Source organism: Mustela lutreola, chromosome 3 (assembly GCF_030435805.1).
Source record: "Mustela lutreola isolate mMusLut2 chromosome 3, mMusLut2.pri, whole genome shotgun sequence".
In the NCBI taxonomy this organism is placed as follows: Eukaryota; Metazoa; Chordata; class Mammalia; order Carnivora; family Mustelidae; genus Mustela; species Mustela lutreola.
In genome coordinates this window covers 194651574-194674204 of record NC_081292.1, presented here as the reverse complement: position 1 = coordinate 194674204, position 22631 = coordinate 194651574, and the positions used below count along the sequence as shown (strand labels likewise).

The 22631-nt window shown below is 39.2% G+C and overlaps 1 protein-coding gene across 3 annotated transcripts in view; it reads left to right on the top strand.

The window, feature by feature from the left end:
• Window positions 1-22631, top strand: part of PARD3B (par-3 family cell polarity regulator beta) — a 1047303-nt gene that overhangs the window by 641611 nt on the left and 383061 nt on the right. For all 3 annotated transcript variants that reach the window (XM_059168302.1, XM_059168301.1, XM_059168303.1), the window contains exon 15: window positions 5058-5173. In XM_059168302.1, the coding sequence (XP_059024285.1) occupies window positions 5058-5173 (116 nt within the window). The remainder of the gene's footprint in view (window positions 1-5057; window positions 5174-22631) is intronic.

The following is a 22631-nucleotide window of genomic DNA, read 5'->3' as shown; positions in this document are numbered from 1 at the left end:
GAGGGCATCAGAGATACTGCAGAGATGGAGTTACCAGGACTTAGCAATGGCCTTTTTGGCTTCTTCAGTGCCTCCACAGATTTTGGGGGGTGGGGGCTGGTGGGAGGTGGGAGAGGGCATGGAAGGAGGTGCCGATGACAGTATCAGTTTGAGTGAGTTCAGTTGTGGCTAGGGAAAGCCATAAACAAGGACAGTCTGGGGACCGGCAGGAAAGGAGAGGGCTGGCAAGAGTGGAGAGAGGAACAGCATGGCCGGAGGGGAAGGCGCAGAGCCAAAGACATTTTTGAGATGGAAGGAGCAAATGTAAAGCTTTGCAAGTCTTCCCCCTTGAGATCTCGTGACCTGCGCCATCCTGCAAGCTGTTGCGTTGCCTAGGTGACCGGCGGCAGCAGCGGGGATGGGTCAGATATGGGGAACTTGGGGTGGAGGAAGAGTTGGAAGGGAGCCAGGAGGGTTGAGCAAGGGAGGCTGGCTGCCTGGCTTTCAAAAAAAAAAAGTAAAAACCCTCTAAAAGGGGAAAGTGGTGCTTTAGGGATGTAGCCAGCCTTGCGAGACAGAAAACAACTAAACAACTCTTGCATGAGAAGTGAGACGCAAATGTGGTCGAACTTCATGCCCCAACCTTGAACCAAAATGACATCGGAATTTACTGAAGTTCCTTGTAGTATTATGTCTCCAATTATTGGACAGAAGTTTAGAATATATGTGTCTAAATGAAAAATAAATATAGAGGAAATATATTTCCTACTGTTATATCTTAGGGAGGGTTTAAGGCAAATGGGAAACAGAATATGTCGAATTCCCTATGTGTTCATATTTTTTCCTCTCCATTCGCTCTGGGCTCACTGGGTCCGTCTCTCCCCTCACCCCCTCCCTTCCTTTCTGCATCTCCTCTCACTCAGAGTAGCCAATTGCCAACGCCTACGCATGGATGGACACCTGAGACTTCAGAGTTTTTTGGGTTTTGTGTTTCTTGTGGTTTTTTTTTTTGCCCTACCTCTCAAAATCTTCTTCTCCTTCCTTTTGATTTCTGACAGTTGTCCTTGAACATTCATGGCTGGGTCTTACATGTCTTTCACATTCCTGATTTGTCACCGCATTCAGGACACTGGCATATGTTTCCTGCTACCTTTATTTATTCATTATGCAGCATAATTTGACATTGAGTATCATTTCTGTTTGATAGATTCCCTGGTTGTTCATGCTGAAAACGTGGCCTTTATCTAAAATGTGCCTTTGGCCTGCTGTCATCTTGTAGCTTCCCACAGCCTCCATGGCGGCCCACTCAGCCATGAGCACATACTAACTTTCTTCAAAATTAAAACATGTCATATTTTATAGTTAACCACTGTGTCACCCTTTCCCTCCAAAAACATCCAGTATGCCGTGTAAAATTACAAATGGTCTTTCTAGTCTCACATGTCTAAGATGTTCTCACACTAATTCAGTACTACACTTCAATATTTAAGTGAATGAGCTCATGTAGCCAATGCACACAGTGTGGGCTCTAACCCTATAATTTCTCATATTATACTTCCCTCTTAAAGATCAGCCTTATCTTGCCTTATCTCTTATTTTGTACCATGGTAAAATGGGCCCTTCTCTTAAAGGTTTCAAAATGTACATATGGTCAAAGCAATGGCAACAGATGTGTAAATCACTATCATCAATTTAATGGGTATATTCAGGTATGTATAGTGTATACACACACACACACACACACACACACACACAAACATTTGTTACATTCATTTGTAGAAAGCAGTTTTTAATTCTTTGATCAGCCTTCATTATACGTAAACATTTATACCAAAAAAAATCCACTCTATTTAGAGAGATCCTTACCTGCTGTAATATGGAGGGGAGGGGCATTGCCACCTTGATTTTCTGTTTTCAATGGGGATGAGAATTGTTGTTTCCCAAGAGTCTCAAAAAATTTGAGTTCTTGTATTTAATTTGTCAATTAATGCCTAGTTTGGTAAAATAAGACAGCGAGGTGGGTTAACCAATGTGTTCCTCAGTTGGGTAGATTCCCATAGTCTCCCTTGAGCAGAGCTCTTTAACTACAGTACGACCAAAGTTTTAATGAGGAATATTCGTGTTGGTCCTAAACCACTTCCCCAGTGGCTTTCAGTGTAACACGGGGCATCTGTTAGGGTTAACTCTTTGCTTTCCTTTTGTTTCATGGTGTGTAGCACTGAAGCACAAAGCTAAGCCAAAATGCAAGCAGTGTCAGAGCGGGGAGTGACTCTGCCCCAAAAGGGAATGTTTTGATGACCAGGGAGTCAGCAGCCGCAGCACCTGTGCCACAGGCTGGCCGCCATTTTAGCCAAAGCTTCGGTGGCTCTGAGAAAGGCAATAGAAAGAAACCCCAGTCTCTGGTCTTCACTTTGCCACTGGCCAGCTGTGTGACCTTGGAACAGCAGCCTCCTCTTTGGGCCCCAGTGTCTTATCTACAAGATGAAAAGTTGGATGAGGTGACCTTTAATGCCTTCCGGCTCTTCAATTCTCGGATTCGGTGAAGGCCAGGAGACCCTCTGACACTAAAACCACATCATCGCAAGAGATCAAAGGGTGTGAAACTAAGTGCAAATAAAGTTTGAATAACACATTGAAAGGCAAGTCCTTACAAAACATCAAGGCTCAGGGGGAAGCTCGTGTTCACAGTTGCCTCTCAGAATTGTTCTTTAAAATGGGCCAAAACAATCGGAGCGTTGCTGTTAGGCCAGGCCTGTGGTGCAAGTTTTGCTCACAACTGGCGTACTTTGTCATCCCTCCCGACCACATCTAATATACTTCATATGTGGCACTGGTTTTAGCTATTGAAAATATAAGCCAGATACCTAGGAGGAAGCCCCACCCCCCCCCAAAAAAAGTTTATAATGAGTAGATTTGAACTTCTTGAGAAATTTTCATGAAACCATGTATAATTTCTTCACTGAAGGATGTCTGAGGACCTCTCTAACCTACAGAAATAAAGGAGAGATTTAACAGCTCCCTTTTATTGAGCTGTCACTGTGTTCTAGGCACTACTATTAGCATATACCGTAACTTCCTTTCTTACAACTTTATACATCCTAACACTGTCTTGTGGGGACGAGTACCACATTGCTCTCTAGCCCAGGCTTCCAATCATTGCCACACATTACCCTTAGTTCCACTCGTGTTGAGCATAGCAGAAGACATAAACCTGTAGGAGACACTGTGTTGTATACCTGAAACTAGTAGAACATTGCGTGTCAGCCTTATCACAGTTTCAAATAAATGAATAGTATTTGTTAAAGAGAAAGGAAAAAATTTGAAAATAAATAGAAGGAAGGAAGGGCTCTTAGTCCCAGGTCTACCGAAACCCTGACAAAAAAGAGAAAGAGAAGAGACTGGAAAAAATTATACAGATGACTTGAAAAGCAAAAATTGATAGTCTATGTATTTACCTGCTTAGTTGTTTCCTAAATGTATCTACTGGCATTTACTCTGTGCCACAATCTATTCCTAACTTTTTTTTTTTTTAAGATTTTATTTATTTATCAGAGAGAGAGAGGGGGAGAGAGCGAGCACAGGCAGACAGAATGGCAGGCAGAGGCAGAGGGAGAAGCAGGCTCCCCACCGAGCAAGGAGCCCAATGTGGGACTGGATCCCAGGATGCTGGGATCATGACCTGAGCCGAAGGCAGCTGCTCAACCAACTGAGCCACCCAGGCGTCCCTATTCCCAACTTTTTAAGTCTTTTTATTTTTACTTTACGAACTCATTTTGTCTCTTAAGAACCCCATGAATTAAGAAGTGGTGTTAGACCCATTTCATGCATCAGGAAATGGACACACAGAGAGGTTCAGTAACGTGCGTGGGTCCCACAGCTAGTCAGGGGCAGAGCCAGGATGGAGAACTAAGCAGCGAGGCTCCGCTATCTGGACTCCCAAGCTCTGTCCTCGGCTGCCGGTCCTGGGTACTTCCTTAAGCCCCACCATATTACAGAAACGGAGGTTCATTTACTCAGCAGTGTTATGATTGCTGCATTTTAATTTTAATATCACCGCAAGGCAATATTGAATGAGCGGAATTAATGAGTTTTAAGAAAAGATGAAACTTATTTTGGCATATTTGGTTAAGAATTGGAGATCCCCTGTACATTTTCAAAGGGTTCTCGTTCATCGTAGTTCATTTTTTTTTATGATTGTTTTAGTGTTGACTGTGTGAAATCCCAACTGTTTGAAAACCTCAACCTGAGTCCTTTCAGATTTACCAGAAATTCCTGTATTTAAAAACTAGAATAAAGTTATGCTGAAATGAGCCCCCATATTAACTTTCTCAATATATGAGAATACGAGGGGAGAAAGCAGCCGTAATTTGACTCACGAAATTTAAAAATATGATTTATTTCTAGACCAAGAAATCAGGCATTGTCTGCAATTCCCTTGTATAATACCCTCCATCCTCAAGTCAAATAAATAAAATATCCGGTGCTTTTCTTGTTCTTTCCTTTTTGTGTTATGAATGAGTAGACTGTTTGCTCGGTATGGACATTAGTTTTAGGAAATGGGCCTAAATAAAGTCGGAGACAAGCCACCACAGCCAGCAGTCTTTCTGCAAGATGGTCTTCTCTAAAGGACCCAAGCTTTCACTTGTTCTTAAAGGAAGGACATGCTTAGCCCTCCGAGATCTCTTAACCCTGCTTTCAGGCTCTGCGAATCTGCTGACCTCCTTTGAAATGCCAGTTCCTTCCAAACCTGGCTTTCCCATTTGAAGTTATATATGGTTACAGCAGAATCCCAATTAGCAGAAACCAGTGAAGAGGAAAACATGATATTAGCCAGAGAATATTTTATTTAAATTGTAGAGTGTGATAAAATACAGAAAAATAGAGTCGCTCCATCTCATAAAAGCCACCCAAGATTCCAGAATTGGTGGAAAAGACATGGTTGGGAGCTGGAGAGGGGAGGAGGAGGGGCTGGGTTCAAAATGGGAATGGCTTCCTTGACCAAAAGAAAAAAAAAGATATTTTCTTTTTTTTTTTTTTAAATTCTTAATCGAAGTACAGCATATGGCTTCTTTCCACAGCTCTGGGGTAGATTCGGCGGCGTATTTTCCAGATCAGCACATCCATTTCAGATCTGTGACACCGGCCAGGCAGCCCGAGTCAATGAATCTGAAAGCCTCAAAGAGCATGGACCTTGGTAAGTGAGGGCGAGGGAGGCCCAGGTGGGGGGAGCGCCAGCCTCCGCCGTCAGTCTTCCTGAATGTCCTCCCTTTGTTTCCTCAGCTCCAACCTTGGGGGGGGGGGGGGAGGGCGTCTGCCGGAGCCTGGAGGAGGGGACATTGGTCATCCCATCTTCCAGTCTCCATTCACACATTTAACTGTAATCCCCCTTTTTAAAAGCGAGGTCAATGACATTTTTATAAGGTGGTCCATCTAGGTCAGAAAAATAGGGTCATTCCTTCGGGGTGATTGGGATGCCATCAGCATCGGTAACTCACCGGCCTTCGGGTTTGCACACTCACTTCTGCCAGTGACTTTGCGGTTCTCGTGTACATCCCTGCTGCAGGACCTGGGAAGATAACATGGTTAAATGAGTCCTCTTCCATGGGGTTTCCCGTCTCTATGTTCAGTGCATGGAGATGGCAACAGTGGGGAAGACCTCTCTCTTTAAATGCCCATCTCCAGATCCTGTTAACACTGGAGGGGAGAGGGGTCCTGGACGTTGCCAGATGGAGGGTGTCGAGGTACCCTGGGTCCATGCCTGAACGACCTCATTGAGGTCCTGAGCTTTGTGGGGAATTTCTGGGTGACTGTTGGCTGCTAGAGCACAGTGAGTGTTCCTGGAAACGGTGTCCTCCAGGTCCTAGGATGTGGGACTCCAGAAGACATCTCAGATGCCCAAGCACATCTCTGTGTTCTCAGGGGCTGTTGGAGAAAGAGGACTATGAGAGGGCTGCCAGTGCAAAATAAAACCTCAGCAACTGTCCATTGCTGGTGGGTGCTCACAAGCCGTGCTTTGCAAATGTTTTCTCTTGAGACGTGTTGCATATTTCATTAGTTAGCAACAAGAATATAGAATAATCAAAACCACGTGCTCCACGAAACAATCTGATAAGTAGTACTTATCTCTTACTCATTTACGGGAGTTCAGAAAAATGTTCAATCATGATGAAACAAGAGAAATTGATTCTGCTTTCTATAAATTAACTAGAGCACTCGGATACATTTGCTCCACTCACCTATAGCGAGAGGGGGATGGAAAGCCTGAACACAGGTCAGAAAAGGGGATTTTTCTCCAGCTTGAACCTTTACAAACCAAAGGAATCATGTGGATGTTGACCTAGGTTATTACTAATAATTTGAGGAGAAACTGATTAATAAAGTACTTAATAAACGTCTTTTGTTCCATCTTCCCAATTACTCTACAAAGAAAATGAATACATAAAAATCTCCTTTAATTTGGGGAAAATTTATATTACTATTTTCCTAGTTTAATTAAAACAAAAAAGTGACCAGCAGTACGATTCCAAAAAAATCTCCCAAAGGGCTGGGGAGGGGGGAAGGCACCCATTTTAAGAAAGAAAAACTATTATCAAATCTGTAAAAATAAAACCTAAGCTGTATCCAGAAACAGTATTTCCATTTATATTTTTTGTTACTGAAAACTTTGTTTTTAAGAAGTTTTCATTTTTTTATATTGAAATACCCCTTCCAAAATATGTGTAGCTGGCAGTCACTCATTGCGTTCTATTGGACTTCTACCATAAACAACAATAGTAACGTTTGTTCAGTTTACCTCAGTTTACCTCACTGGGTAGATGTCACAAGCTGTTTTCTTTAGGACACAGGTGCCAGAGCTGTGGCTTAAATGTACCAGACAGCAGAAGTGGTAAAATACAATAAACATTTTATACACCACCAAGTTTCAGTCTCTTCCAGGAAATGCCAACATAAAGCTAACAGGCTGGCAGAGGACAACATTCTAGAGCCGTTCAGAACCCTGTCCCCAAAACAATTGAGGGAGCTCAATAAACATGTTGATTTTCTTGGTGCAGAAGCTCAGATGATACCAGATGGTAAACATTTGGAAGTGTCTTTCCTGTTTGATTAGGTGAAACAATTATTGCTAAGTTGTTTTATTTTCTATAAATAGTGGTGGGCCAACCTAAGGAATGATTATATTTACTAAAAAGGGTAGTGACTAGGCTTATAAGGATAGCAAGGTCAGGATCCAATCTTCAAAAAGTAAAAAAAAAATCAATCATCCATCCATCCATCCATCCATTGATAGGTATTTCGGCCGAATATCAAAGTAATGTTTTTGACTACTTGGGGGCCTGGATAAATAGCAGTTTCCTATGGTTCAAAATTTAAAAAGGTAAAATATTTTGTTTATCTAGCCCTTTATGTTGGATAGTTCTCCTTTCCAAAGTCTGCAGGAGTCTTCGAAGGCTAAGTGCCCCCATTAGTACCTTTGTTTTTGTTTCAATTTTGTTGCGAGTCTAGGCTAGCATTTCCACTTGCATATTATGTTCAAATTATTTTATAGGTGAGTGAGTTCCATTTGCTTGATTGCACTTAAGTTTCAAAGGATAGACAGCTCTTGTGAGAAAAAAAAGTGTTCTCATCCCAGGATACAAACATGATTTAAAAGGGATGCCCGGGTGGCTCAGTCGGTTAAGTGCCTGCGTCCTGGATCAAGTCCCACATGGGGCTCCCTGTTCCACAGGGAGTCTGCTTCTCCCTCTCTTTCTGCCCTTCCCCGCTGCTCATGCTCTTTCTCTGTCTCTCTCAAATTAATGCATAAAATCTTAAAAAGAAAGAAAGAAAGGAAAAGAATGAAAACATTACAAACATTTAAAAATTGTTTGCCATGAAAGTGTAGTGGTCTATTTGCTGCACCCTCTGTGTACACGTATCTCTATCGTGTGTTGTGTTTTATAACAGTGGCACAGTTTTATGTGAATAAATCTGGATTTACAATTTACTTTTCCCCTTTTGACTGAATTTGGGACTGAGAGTTTAGGGTATTCTTTGGTTTGGGCCTTGTTTTGCTTTGTGTTTTTCCCCCAGGGAATCCATTTGTATCTCACATCTTATGATTGGCTAATGTATATCCTTTCCCAAAAATGTTTCCCCTTCTTAATTCTAAGTGTTGTTATGGGGTCACCTGGGTAGCTCAGTCAGTTAAGCATCCACCTTTTGGTTTTGGCTAGGTCATGATCTCATGGATTGTGAGATCTAGGCGGTCTAGGTCAGGCTCCCCACTAGGGAGTCTGCTTGAAGATTCTCTTCCTCTGCCCCTCCCCGGACAAGTGAGTGCAGGCACGCGTGCGCACATCGTGTGCACCCTCTCGCTCAAATAATCTTTTTTTAAAAAGAATGTTATGTGGGGCGCCTGGGTGGCTCAGTGGGTTAAAGCCTCTGCCTTCAGCTCAGGTCATGATCCCAGAGTCCTGGGATCAAGCCCCACATTGGGCTCTCTGCTCAGCAGGGAGCCTGCATCTCTTTCTCTCTCTGCCTGCCTCTCTGCCTACTTGTGATCTCTGTCTGTCAAATAAATAAATAAAATCTTTAAAAAAAAATTTATGTACACTGCAAAGAATTTCTTGCAATCCATTATTTGTCATCTTAGTTTGATTATGATATCCTTTACTATGAAGAAGATTTTAGTCTCATAGTAAAAAAAATTTTATCTTTTCCTTCATGACTTCTGGGTTCTATACTTATCACATTATTTTCTTCTAGTACCTTTGAAGGCTTTTTTTCTTCTAATATTTACCAATCTGTAATATATTTATCCATGGTGTGTGAGGTGGAAAAATGTTTATGCATGACAATAAATGTCACGACTTTTACATTTATTGACATTTACATTTTTTCCCCATTAAAGCAGAATGCATTAACATTGAATATTAAGTTTCCTTAGATACACGGGTCACTTTCTAGACATAGTCTATTGACACATTTGTCTCTTCCATGCCAGTGTCACCTTGTTTATATTAATGTGCTATTACACTATATTTTGATAACTTACAGGAACAATTTTGTCTGATTTTTCTTCTTTTGTAAAATCACTTTGGGTCTTACTCTTCCACATGAACTTCAGATCAGCTCATCAGAATGAATTTAAAGATTAAACAAGAATGTTTCCATGGGGTGTATGCATTAACTATAACTTCACTGATGGTTCTTAATAGAAGAAATGTTTTTTTTTAACTACATAAATGTCCTTGTATTCCTAGCTTCTTTTTTTTTTTTAAAGCTTAGAGTCATCCCTGACTCCTGTCTTTTTTTCTTTTTTTTTAAATAAAGATTTTATTTATTTATTTGACAGAAATCGCAAGTAGGCAGAGAGGCAGGCAGTGAGAGAGGAAGAGAAGCAGGCTCCCCGCTGAGCAGAGAGCCCTGTGCAGGGCTCGATCCCAGGACCCTAGGATCATAACCTGAGCCGAAGGCAGAAGCTTAACCTACTGAGCCACCCAGGCACCCCATATTCCTGGCTTCTTAAAAGAGTTTATTTACTCAGTTTAATCAGATGTTGAATTTTATCAAGTGAGTTTTAAGGATCTATACAGAATGACCATGTGTATTTTGTTTGTTAATAATATAATGAGTTATGGTAATAGATTTCCACAACAGTTAATCTTTGTTCTTCCTGGATGACTATAAATTTTTGTCCGACTCAAAAAAGTTAGAAATGTACAGTGCATTATCTATGTGCTCTAAAAGTAGGTATAAAATTTTGATTACAATTTTACTCAATCTCATGAATTGCTATGTATCCATTATAGATTTTCTTTCTTTTTTTTTTTTTTTTTTTGAGTTGAGGCTGTTCTGCCTCAATATTTTGTGAATACTTTTGCTGGAATGCATGTGGCCACCTTTAAGACAGATCAGAAATGATTAAAATGATGAATAAAAGGAAATTTATTTTTAAATAATTGGATGTAACTATGCTTATTCAAAGGGGTTAGGGTGTCATTTTCTGGGTTTTCCAGAAAATCAATCTTTTCTTACTAATTGTAGACTTTCCTCTATTTATTTAAATTACCAGAATTACTATGTTCAGTCTGGATCCCTTTAATTTGCTCATAATTGAGCTTGTGTGGGTGTTGAGTTGGAAGCTCTCAGGAGCTGAATAACACAGCTGCCTCTTTGGCCTTTGGCATAGGGTTTTCCCCCAAAGAGCTGCCCTTTTGGCAGTATGCCAGATAGTTACATTCAAAGACTTTTTGATGAGACATAAACATCTTTAATTTCCAAGCCTGGTGTTTTATGACCTCATTAATACTACTTAAGAATTAATCTGAATTATTCAAGGGACAGTGCTTCAGTGTTTTGGCCCATCCCCTGACCCGATCTATAGGCCCATTGAAAGTTCAGCTTAAAATACTGTTTTCCACACAGTTTTTTTGTTTTTTGTTTTTTGAGTTTTTACTGTTGTTCCAGATTGGCCTTCTCCCATTTCATAAGGGTGTTCTGTAACGCAGAGAGGACTGAGGACGGGGCAGATGGAAGCTGCTGGCCAGCTGTCCTGCCTCTGTTCAATGAGAGGAAATGAGCTTCAAGTGATGCATGAGACATTCAGACAAAGTTTAGGAAGTTCTCTGACAATGAAGATTGTTAACATTCCATGTCCCATAGTCTCTTAAAACAGTACATGTGTCTTGGATGACTCTAAAATCTCTAATTCTATAATTGTGGTTTTTCTGTTAGTTGCTTGTTCTAATTTTTTTTTTAAGATAGAACATGTTTGTAGATGCCTGCAGTTGAAGGAAATTATAAATAAACTGATTTCTTACATCAACAGAGATAAATAAATATTTGGGTCATGTTTTGAATATAACCCTTTCATACATGTCAGACATTCCTCTCAGAGAAGTTAGGTATCTCTAGTATTAGATCAAAAATGGACCTGCAAAAAGTTAACTAACTGCTCCACTATTCTAATACATTTTTCTTAAAATTATTTTGTGGGCATGCATCTGCAAGTGTCCACGGGGACTTAGAACAGTCTCTGTTCCCCCCTCCCTCGCAAGGCTAGCTGCCTGGCCCGCATCCGTAGGTGCCCAGAGGTGGGGTGGTGCATCAAGACTCCCCAAAGCCTCATCACCCCAAATCCTTGGGCCTTTATGATGTGATACCCACTCCCACACAAAAACAATTTTTGTGGGGTACTTCTTATGCATTCTTTGCAATAGGATAAAAATCCTGAACACTAAATACATAGAATGTCTATAAAACTGTCTAGATAATTTTGATGCTAGTTTATCAGTTAATATTTATTACATGTGCCACATAATATGTTAATATATATCTTAATATAAATCTGTATGTCTATCCACGGATCATCTTCCTTGTCCATCAATAAGTCACACCTCTGACGTGAGAGCTGAATGGAGTCCTGTTGTGTAAGATAAAACTGACTCCTTAGGGGGGAAAAACTGGTTGGGAAAGAAGAATTAATGGTAACACTAACAGAAAGTGTTTATTAACTATCTCTAGAAGACAAGGAAGAGTACAAGGACATAGGTGAATGCCCTATGCTTTAGGAAGTCAAAATTAAGGAATCGCAGATAATGTTTCTCGTCCATTAAACAAATGTTTTTGGAGTATTGTGTATGTTGGACATACACAATAAGGATGAAATCTTGACGCTTGCAATGAAGTGGATGGAACTAGAGGGTATTATGCTGAGCGAAATAAGTCAATCAGAGAAAGACAAATACCATATGATTTCACTCATGTGGAATTTAAGAAACAAAACAGATGAACATAGCAGAAGGGAAGGAAAAATAAAATAAGCCAAAAAACGGAGAGGGAGACAAATTATAAGAGACTGTTAATCAGAGGAAACAAACTGGAGGTTGCTGGGGGAGAGCTGGGTTGGGGGATGGGGTAACTGGGTGATGGACATTAGGGAGGGTACATGAGGTGATGAGCACGGGAAATGACATGCAACTGATGAATCACTATACCTCTGAAACTAATAATACACTATATGTTAAATGGAATTTAAATTAAAAATTAAAAAAATAAAATAAAACCAACACACAACATTGAGGCTTCAGCAGAAAATGAGGGAAAATGGTGTTTGCTAAATGTACCTAGATTGAAAGTCTAACAGGGAAAGAAAACCCAGGAGTTCAAGAAAGATTCCCAAAAGGAAATTTTGACATCATGAGGATAACTTATCTCCAAGAGGAACAAAGGAGAGGGGCCTCTGAAGAGTCCAGTGCGGCTGCTTCAAGATCTTACTGATAACCTTGGCTCTGGAGACGAGAGGAAGAGAAAAGCAAATGGTTAAAAAGAAAAAAGAAAACGAGAGAGAGGAGCAGTCATCTACAAGGATAAATGCAGGAAGAGCTGAACAGCTGCTTGAGGAGCGAAAACCTGTAAGAGTTAGGCAGCCAGGCTATTTTTAGAGCACGTAAAAGAAAGTGTGCGAGGGGCCCATTGTTTAGAGCACCTAACAGCTGTCAGGTGGAACGCGGAGCCACCCGGTTCCTGTGTTAATTTTATCACAAGAGAGTGATGTTCAGATGGGAAAAGCATGGCTGCTGGCGAATGGAAGGAGGCTGTTTCTATTCCTGCACCCCAAAAGGATCGTGCTTCTAGAACAACTGTCCCTGATCATGAGAAATTAGGAAGAGTAGGCCTCACACTGGAGAACAGGAAGCAAATTACCAATTTTCCCCCCAAGATGATGAATTCCAGAAACAACTGGTGAAATTACGGATCTCAATACCCATCCACAAGGAATTTCTATGTTTGTGAAATGAAAAGAAAAAAGAAAAAAAAAAAAAAAAGCAACCTCCACATGAGGGATCTCGGAGACAACTGAAGTCTCCTTTTTATTTCATTTCTAGACTTAATTCAGGGCAATGTTATAGTTTACTTTGATCTTTCCAACAGTATGTCAATTTTTGATTGAAACTTACAGGCCAAATTATACAGGAAAGTGGGGGAAAGCATTAGAATGCCCTTTCCCAAAATGTGCTAACTTCATTGTCATCCTAAAAGGAGTGAAATAACATATGGGACTTTGTACTTAGAGTTTCTCCTTACGTCCTAAGCAGAATTTGATGAAGAGTGGAGGTGTGTGGCTTGGGTGAAGGTACCGAAGGCATACCTGCCAAAGTTTCAGTGGCTGCTACCTCAGAGAATTGGGTGCTGTGTTAGACTGGCAGAATTAGCATTCAGGTGATTTCTCCAGAACTGAAAAAGATGGAATTTAACAAAGAATGACTCCCCCATCTACCGGGCATTTGTTGGCCGTTCACATTTGTTGGCCATGTCACCCCAGGACATGTGCTGGGTGAAGAAGACCAATGTTCCTCTCCTGCGGTGTTTTCATTCACATTGGGTAAGTAGAGATAGAGTTTTACCCAAGTACAAAAACCATAAACTTTCAGATAGAGCTGAAGTCAAATCCAGATAGAGATGAAGACTGGGGAGAGTTGAGGCTATTTTACATAGGGTGGGAAGCAATGGTGATGTCCTGAAGTCAGAGTCAAAGAAGTCAATTGTCCAAGTATAGGATTTAGGAGACCTTCTATAATAATGGTGAGTGAGGATGCCCTGCCTTTTTTTTTTTTTTTTTTTTTCAGATTTAAAGATATATTTATTTATTTATCAGAGAGAGAGAGAGAGAACACAAGAGGCAGAGAGGCAGGCAGAGGCCAAGGGAGAAACAGGCTCCCTGCTGAACAAGGAGCCTGATGCGGGCCCCGATCCTAGGACCCTGGGATCATGACTTGAGCTGAAGGCAGCCACTTAACTGACTGAGCCACCCAGGTGTCCTGAGGATGCTCTGCTTTTTAGCGGCTTGCCCGAAATGGCCAACCCCAAAGATAGTTCTGTGTCAGCGTGGAAGGAAAATGAGTTTCATTGGACTGTAGGCTCATCATGACATATCTATAGCACTGTATTTAATTCTGCGTACAATATTTTAATAGAGACAAAAAAAAAAACAGGGTAGAATGCATCTAGATGACAGGCCTGGAAATCCTGTCTGATAAAAAAAAGTTGAAAGAAAAATATTTTGCCTGGAAGAGAGAGATATAGTTCAGGAAGCCTCAGAGAGCCCTCCCCAGATATTTTCATGGCGACTACTGAAACACTCAAATCCAGGGGCGTGTGGGTGGCTCAGTCGGTTAAGCATCTGCCTTTGGCTCAGGTCATGATCTCAGGGTGCTGGGATCGTTCCCCAAGTCAGGCTCCCCGCTTAGCAGGGAGTCTGCTGGTCTATCTCCCTCTCTGCCTTCCCCCACTCTTGCGCACACACTCTCTCTCTTTTTCTCTCTCAAATAAGTAAAATCTTTTTTGAAAAGAAAAATTCAAATCTGTTTAAAATTGAATCTGCTCCCCAAGTACATCAGGTGATGATAGCCACACCAGAAGATACACCACATTTACAAGCTTTGAAATCTATGAAGATGATGATGGAAACCGAATCCTGGTTTGTGGATTGTTTAGTATGCAAGGAAAAAGTAGAAATATAAGCTCAAAATTCACCAGAATTTCAGGAAAAGAACCATAGTTTATTTTTTAGTGCTGGATAAAGGATATAAGCTCTTTTCATTTTTCCTTAGTGCATCTTAATATGCTTATGTAGCTAACTGCACAGGTTTATAAGCAAAGTGGGTGGCTAGATGAACACAAGTTGAGTGAATCTGCAGAATTTATCAAGACTCAGGCTGAATTCTAAGTGATGTAGCTGGTGAGAGAAGAACAAATCAGGAAAACTTCGAATAACTGACTTTATGTACAGTTGACAGCACTGCCATGCAAAGCCGGCCTCTTTCAAAACATCAAGAAAACCAACATTTGGGTCAACTAAAACTTAACCTATAATTAAATTTGAGATAATTGCCACATTTAAGAATGAAAATGTATCGAAGACTAGTATTAATATCAACTGAATCACAGAGACATAGATCACTTCTCTCTCTCTGTAGTATAACTAAATCATGATCTTAGATACAGCAGAATAAGGCAGATTCCACGTAAAATTAATTAGAATAACTATTTGGGTTGGAAGCAAAGGCATAAAAATTCTCTATGTGAAAACCATGCTTCTCTTCTTCTAAGTCTGTGTACGTGCCTTCTTCCTGCTTTATTTCTTTATAGTCCCTACAAAAATGTATTTTTAAACAGTATACTCAAGAATCATTTGACTTTGTGTTCTTTATTATGGTTAATGGGAAAACAATGCCTTTTGTGTAGCAGGTGCTCTTGTATACTATGAGAACACCTTGTTTTATCGCGCTTTGCCTACACTGCGTTTATTACAAACTGAAGGTTTTTGGCTACCCTGAGTTGAGCATGTCTGTCAGCACCATTTTACCAACAGCATTTGCTCCCTTCATGTCTCTGTGTCACATTTTGGTCATTCTTGCAATATTTTAAGCTTCTTTTTTTGGGTTTTTTTTTAATGTTTGTTACTTTTTTTTTATGTTTTTATGTTTGTTATATCTGTGACCAGTGATTACAATTTGCTGAAAGCTCAAATGATGAGTAGCGTTTTATGGCAATGAAGTATTTTTTAATTAAGGGATGTTCGTTGTTTTTTTAGACATGATGCTATCACACATTTAATTGACTCTACTGTAAATATGACTTTTGGGGCACTGGGAAACAAAAACATTCTTTTAACTTGCTTTATCGCAATACTCGCTTTATTAGGGTGGTCTGGAACTGAGCAGCAGTCTCTCTGAGGTAGGCCTGTTCTTGATGTGTTTTAGACTTGTCTGAAAGTTGTGTGTGGCACATTCCAGGCCCCCACTCTCACACACTCTCCAATGAGCAAGTGCTCACCAGTGCCTTGAACACAGGTGCTGAACAAATTGTTGAACGAATGACTAAGAGCCCAACTTTCTCGTAGGCCCCCAGCCAGAAAAAAAGAATTTTCTAAGCAAGGAGTGTCTTTCTTCATGTAAAGATACTTAACCTGCTACTTACTAATGGTATCAGTCACAGAGAGGGTAATGTTAGTGGTAGCTTTACAAGTGAGACTATACATCTCCTAACGGGCTTTTCTTGTCGTTAGTGATTGACTTGACCTGTTGATGTAGGTAAATTCTCCTCAGGTAACCATTGTGAAAATCTGGGGGAAAGGTGGCCGGACTATGGATTTCGTGTGTAGATCCTAATTCACTCACTGGGTCACAAATGGTCTCAACTGTTGCAGTATGGCTTTACACCCACTCTCATCTTAAACAGGGGCATTGCTTGGTGGAATAAGAAGATAATTGAAAAAAACTCAGTGTCTGGAAGAGGCACCCAAAGCTCTATTTTCTCACAAGAGATATCAAGAAAACTGCAAAGTTTAGACATGCTTGTAATTGAAACTTAACTAATGATATTACACCAATAACCCATGCAGCTCTTAAAAAAAAATTTAAAATAATCCATGCAGATCTTTATTAAATTAGCCTCTGTCCTATTTAGAGCATTAGTTGTGCTTTGATGAGAAATCTTGATCAATAGAGAAACTGTCTTGTCCTTGAGAAGTGAAATTTTCCAGGCCCCTCTTAAAACTCGCACTATTCCATAAAGTGCTTTCTTCTTTATATTTTACACCTCATGTGAGCCTCCGCATCTCAGACACGTGCAAGCGTTTTGAACAAAGCCAAATATGAACTTTTTTCTCACTTGCCTTTGTTTTCTAAACCATTGTTCATATTTAAATGAAATTCTGCATTCCTTTTTAAAAACTTTTGTACTAATATAAGAACATCTTCATAAAAATATGAAGTGAACAATACTATTCATGGAATGGAACAAAACACTTAAATTTTCCTTACAAATATGAACCAAATCCATTTTAGTTGTTTTAAAGTGAGAGTTTCATTAGTTGAAAATACTGTATAAAATATACAATTAAGTATAATGTAACAACATATTACATGAAATATATAACTATATGTTAGATGAGATTTGGCAGTTTCTTAATTATCTCTTGTGAATGGTATTCAGAATGATAAATATGTGTTATTGGCAACACTTTCTGTAGAGATTAAAACTATAGTAGGCAGGTATAATATCTCATTTTTAGGTACAGTTGCAGTTCTTAAAAAGCAAAACATTTTGACTCTTGTGTATTTTTATTCTTATATATACATATTCATATTTTTGTATTCCAAGCTTTCCCAAAAGTCACGGTACTGAACATGTGCTTTTAAATTTGTGGCTTTTTAGAACAGTCTAGTTTGAATAATCTTTTCCTTTTAAATATTTTATTTATTTATTTATCTGCGAGAGAGAGAGTGCATGAGCAGTGGAGAGAGAGAGAAGCAGGCTTCTTGCTGAGCGAGGAGTCGGATGCAGGACTGATCCCAGGATCCTGGGATCAAGACTGAGCCGAAGGCAGAATCTTAACTGACTGAGCAACCCAGGTGTCCCTCTCTTGAATATTATTCTCTATGTCTTTGCTTCTACAATAGTTTTTAATTGTAAATTTTTTTTCAATAAATGCAGTTGATGCATCTTCCTAATATATTATTTAGTCATAAACACCATTTCTAATTCTTTGCTCTTAGAAATAGCAATGAATTGAGCCTGAAAGTACATAAACTTTTGTAAACAATCATGATTATTTTCTCATTATAAATTTCTATAAGTATAATTTCTTGCCCAAATATTATATAAAGATTTGAGACTTTTGATGTCTATGACCACTTGCCCTCCAGAAAAACAATTTTGTTCTTATCAGCAGCATATGAAAGAATCTGGGAGCCATTTTTTAAAATACTTTCACCAATTTTATAGGCTTAAAAGGGGCATTTTAATTTTACATTTGAAATTACTTCTGTGGCTAAACATTTTTCACATACTTTTTGACTGTGTATTTTCTATTGTGAACCATCTGAGCATTTCCTCTGTGAGGCCAAAAATTTCTAAATTAAATATCACTTTTTGAAAGTAAAATGTTATTCTACATAAAAGGTCAAATCTCAGCTCTTGCTCATAGGGGAAAATAGATATTTTGCTTTTAATTTACTAAAGCTAAATATGTTACCCACTCCAAAGTACATATTAATTAATACATCTGTGAATTTCATTAAATGGTTAGAAAAATGTCTAGCTAAACATGAATCAGAGGCAAAGCCAGAACTCAGACTTACTTATAAAAACTGCTTAATCCAGGATAAGTCAATCTTTTAATATATATATATATATAATATACAGATATTATATATCTTTTTATATATTTTTATATTTATATGTTATTACTTATTTATGCATATAAGTGTAAATATTTTAGACATATATTTTTTACCTCTTCATTGGAACACTAAAGCTATTATATACAGTAGTTCTGGCTGATTTAGAATTTAATAGTATAAAGCCTAGCATCACCTGAAAAATCTACTCTATTTTTTGTAAGACTAAAAAGTTGTTAAACACTTGGAAAAATAAATTCAGTCTCGTAAAATTCATCCATCAATCTTTTCCTTCCTTCCTTCCTTCATTAAATATTTAATAAGTGCTTTCTTTGTGCCAGGTAATGTTTTAAATAATGGAAACATATCAGTGATGACAGTAATATGTTATTTCTATAGGTTATGTCTAGTGGAAATAGTCTTACAAACAAGGTTTGAAAATCAGGAATGTATATGGTAATAATAAAACAAGTGAATAAAGATACAGGAAAGGAAATAAAATACCTAGAAATAAACTTCACTAAGACATGAAAGACCTATACTGTGAAATCTGTAAGACATGGCTGAAAGAAAGATGATACAAATGGAAAGATATACCATGCTCATGGATTAGAAAAATTAGTATTGTTAAAATGCCTATACTACCCAAAGCAATCCACAGATTCAGTGTATTCAGTGTAATCCTTATCAAAATTCCAACTGCATTTTTCACAGAACTAGAGCAAATAATCCTTAAGTTTGTATGGAAGTTCCCAAGGAGCCCAAGCCGTCTTGAGGAAAAAAGAACAAAACTGGCAATATCACAATCCCAGGTTTCAAAATGATACTACAAAGCTGTAGTTATCAAAACAGTATGGCTCTGGCACAAAAAGACACATAGATCAATGAAATAGGATGGAGAGCCCAGAAATAAGTGCGAGCTTCCATAGACAATTAATTTAAGACAAAGGAGGAGAGAAGACACAACGGGAAATGATAGTCTCTTCAATAAATGGTGCTGGGAAAACTGGACCACTTACACCATATACAAAAATAAACTCAAAATTGATCAATGACCTAAATGTGAGACCTGAAACTATAAAACTCCGAAGTGAAAACATAGACACTGATCTCTTGGGCATCAGCCTTAGCGATATATTTATGGTTGTGTCTCCTCAGGCAAGGAAAACAAAAGAAAAAATAAACTATTGGGACTGCACCAAAGTAAAAAAGCTTTGCACAGCAAAGTAAATCATCAATAAAACAGAAAGGCAAACTCCTAAAAGGAGAAGATATTTGTAAATGGCATAGCTAATAAGAGGCTAATCTCTAAAATGCATAAAGAATTTATACAACTCAATATCCCCCCCTCAAAAAAACAAACAAACAAACAAACAAAAAACAATTAAAGAATGGACAGAGGAACTGAATAGTAATTTTCCCAAAGACGACTCAAAGGTGGCCAACAGATACATGAAAGGATGCTCAACGTCACTCATCATCAGGGAAATGCAAATCAAAACCACAATGAGATATCACCTCACACCTGTCAATGGCCACTGTCAAAAAGACAAGAAATAACAAGTGTTGGCAAGGGTGTAGAGAAAAAGGACCCCTCATCCTGTGTTAGCAGATTATAAATCGGTGCTACCACTGTGGGAAAGAGTATGGAAATCCAACAAAATTAAAAAGAGAGCTACAGTATGATCTGGTAACTTCACTACTGGATATTTGCTGGAAGAAAAAGGAAATACAAATTTAAAACATATATAAGTATCTTTATGTTTATTGCAACATTATAATAGCCAAGATATAGAAGCACTCTGAGTGCCTACTAATAGATGAATAAAGATGTGATATATATATAGATATAGATGGAATATTACTCAGCCACAAAAAAAAATGAGGGGTGCCTGGGTGGCTCAGAGGGTTAAGCCTCTGCCTTTGGCTCAGGTCATGATCTCAGGGTCCTGGGAGCCTGCTTCCCCCTCTCTCTTTGCCTGTCTTTCTGCCTACTTATGATCTCTCTCTGCCAAATAAATAAATAAAATCTTTAAAAAAAAAAGAGAGACATTGCCATTTGCAACAACATGGATGGACCTAGAGGATATTATGCTAAGTGAAATAAATCAGACAAAGAAAGACAAATGCCATGATTTTACTTATATGTAGAATGTAAAAAAACGAACAAAACAACCAAACTCATAAATATAGAAAATGAACTTGCAGTTGCCATAGGGAAGAAGGATGGAAATATTTGTGAAATAGGTGAAGGGGATTAAGAGGTACAAATATCAGATATTTTAAAAAAAATAAAAAGACACTGGCCAAGGCTCTTCAGTATAATAAGCATACATTTTTACAAATTGTGGAGAGAAGAAACATTTTTACAAATTGTGGAGAGAAGAAACATGACGAGAGAGGCTAATATTCCAATACCCACTTGGTTTCCAGTGTTCACAAGAAAAGGTTACTAGGAATTCTGTTGAGTGAAAGTATTAAAATTTGAGTGAAAATTAAAACATTAAATTGGAAATTGATGAATCAAGAGTGATCGTATCAGGTGAGCTTAGAATAGCTAACGGATCTACCCTCTGCTGATCCAGAAACTAACTGGCATAATCCCCAACCCCTTCAGGATTGTCTTTTTTGTTGTTGTTCCTTTTATACATTTCCATGTTTGTTTGTGTGTTAACATAGAATGTACTGTTTGTTTCAGGGGCACAGGTCTGTGATTCATCAGTCTTACACAATTCACAGCTTTCGGCATTACACATACCCTTTCCAATGTCCATCACCAGCCACGGCTCCCTCCCCTACCCACCAGCAAACCTTAGTTTCCTGAGATTAAGAGTCCCTTATGGTTTGTCTCCCTCTCTGGTTTCCTCCCGTTTAGTTTTTAGAAGTGTGAGAGCATATAAATGTTGCAGCTGAAATTCCTTAAAAGTAAAACAAGGGGATACCAAGTAGTTGGAAAAATTTAGCCCATTTTTTTTTAATTTGAGGAAAAAATGATTGTAGCATCCAAACTGAGTACAAACTAAGTTACATCAGATTGTAGCATCCAAACTGAGTACAAACTAAGTTACATCAGAGACATCCTATTTCCAGACTTACTCAATCAGTAGATGCTGGTAAATAATCTCAGTGCTTTCTCTGTACTCAGGAAGGTAAGCAGAAAATCACAGGTGGACACGTCCTCTAGCTATAGGCTAGTCACGAGGCCTTATCAAAGAACGAAGAATGCCTTTGTTAATATAAAAGTAGATGAGCATGAAATATAATCGATAATAGATGGGATATCTTAGCGGTGACTCGAAAGATACAGGAAAGAATGGTCGAGTAAGTTTGGAAAATGTTGGGTTAAACAGGCTTCTAAAATACAGGAGTGCTCACAATCTTTAACATGTTTTATCTATATTGTTGGGTTTTAAGAGTCTCTGTGGGTCTTCAAGATATAATATATGCAGCATTTCCCAATCTTATTTGACAGCAGAAAGCCTGAGTACAGACCGTCTCTTAGGACGAGCGCTCTGGGGAGTGTCCTTGGCAAAGAGAAGTTGTGTCCGCGAGGTGTAAAGGTGATGTGCAGCAGCCAGGGGAGGAGGAGGGAAGGGCCACCAGCCAGCTGGGACATGTGGAGTGATGTCGGGAAGCGGGATGCAGTGTGAGGGAGGACCTCCAGGACAGAGAAGTGTCCACAGCCACTAAATAGGTGGGGGTTGGCTGCAGAGCAACGTGAAAGAACAGGTTGTGCCAGAACGAGACAGGAGTGGACCCCTGATGGCAGAATGTGCCTGCCTGCATGCAGTATGCAGTAGACGGAAAGCACATGCATCATAAAATAACCTCAGATACAGTCCTGAACGGTCAGTAGCTAGCCTGACTTTGCTTTACCCGTGGCAAAGAACTTACACATCTCAGCCCCAGAATCCAAGGCGGTGATGACGGTTGTTAATGTAGAAAAAGAGGGAAAGCTTAGCAGGAACTCTAAAAGCAGAAACTACTATTTTTTTTGAGCACTAATGGTATACTGGGCGTGAGTTTTCGTGCAGCCATTCTATTGCCATTTTATAGATGATGAACGTGGGATTTAAAGAAACTGGCTTGTGTGAGGTGTCACAGCTACGTAGTGATGGAGTCAGGATTTGAACTCAGGTGCATTTAACGTTAATGCTTTTCTGTTTTCAAGGGAGGTTTATTAATTTCCCGGTCTTCGCTCTAAAAATAGAAGACTCACCTCCTCTCCTACTTCAGTTCTGTCTTTCATCCAGGACCTGCTCCAGTCTTGCCTGTTCCAGGGGCTGTCATTTTTTTTCAAGCTCTTTCTCTGAATTCCTAAAGCAGTTACCACAGGGGTCACTATTTTTAGCACAGAATTGCACACACTTTTGGGTACCTGCTGAGAGAGAATTTTTTCCCAGTGTAATCAGATGGCAAGAGGGAGAATTTGTTCCCAGGCTAATCAAGGCCCTCCAAGGCCTTGCCTTTTACTTCTTTAGCACC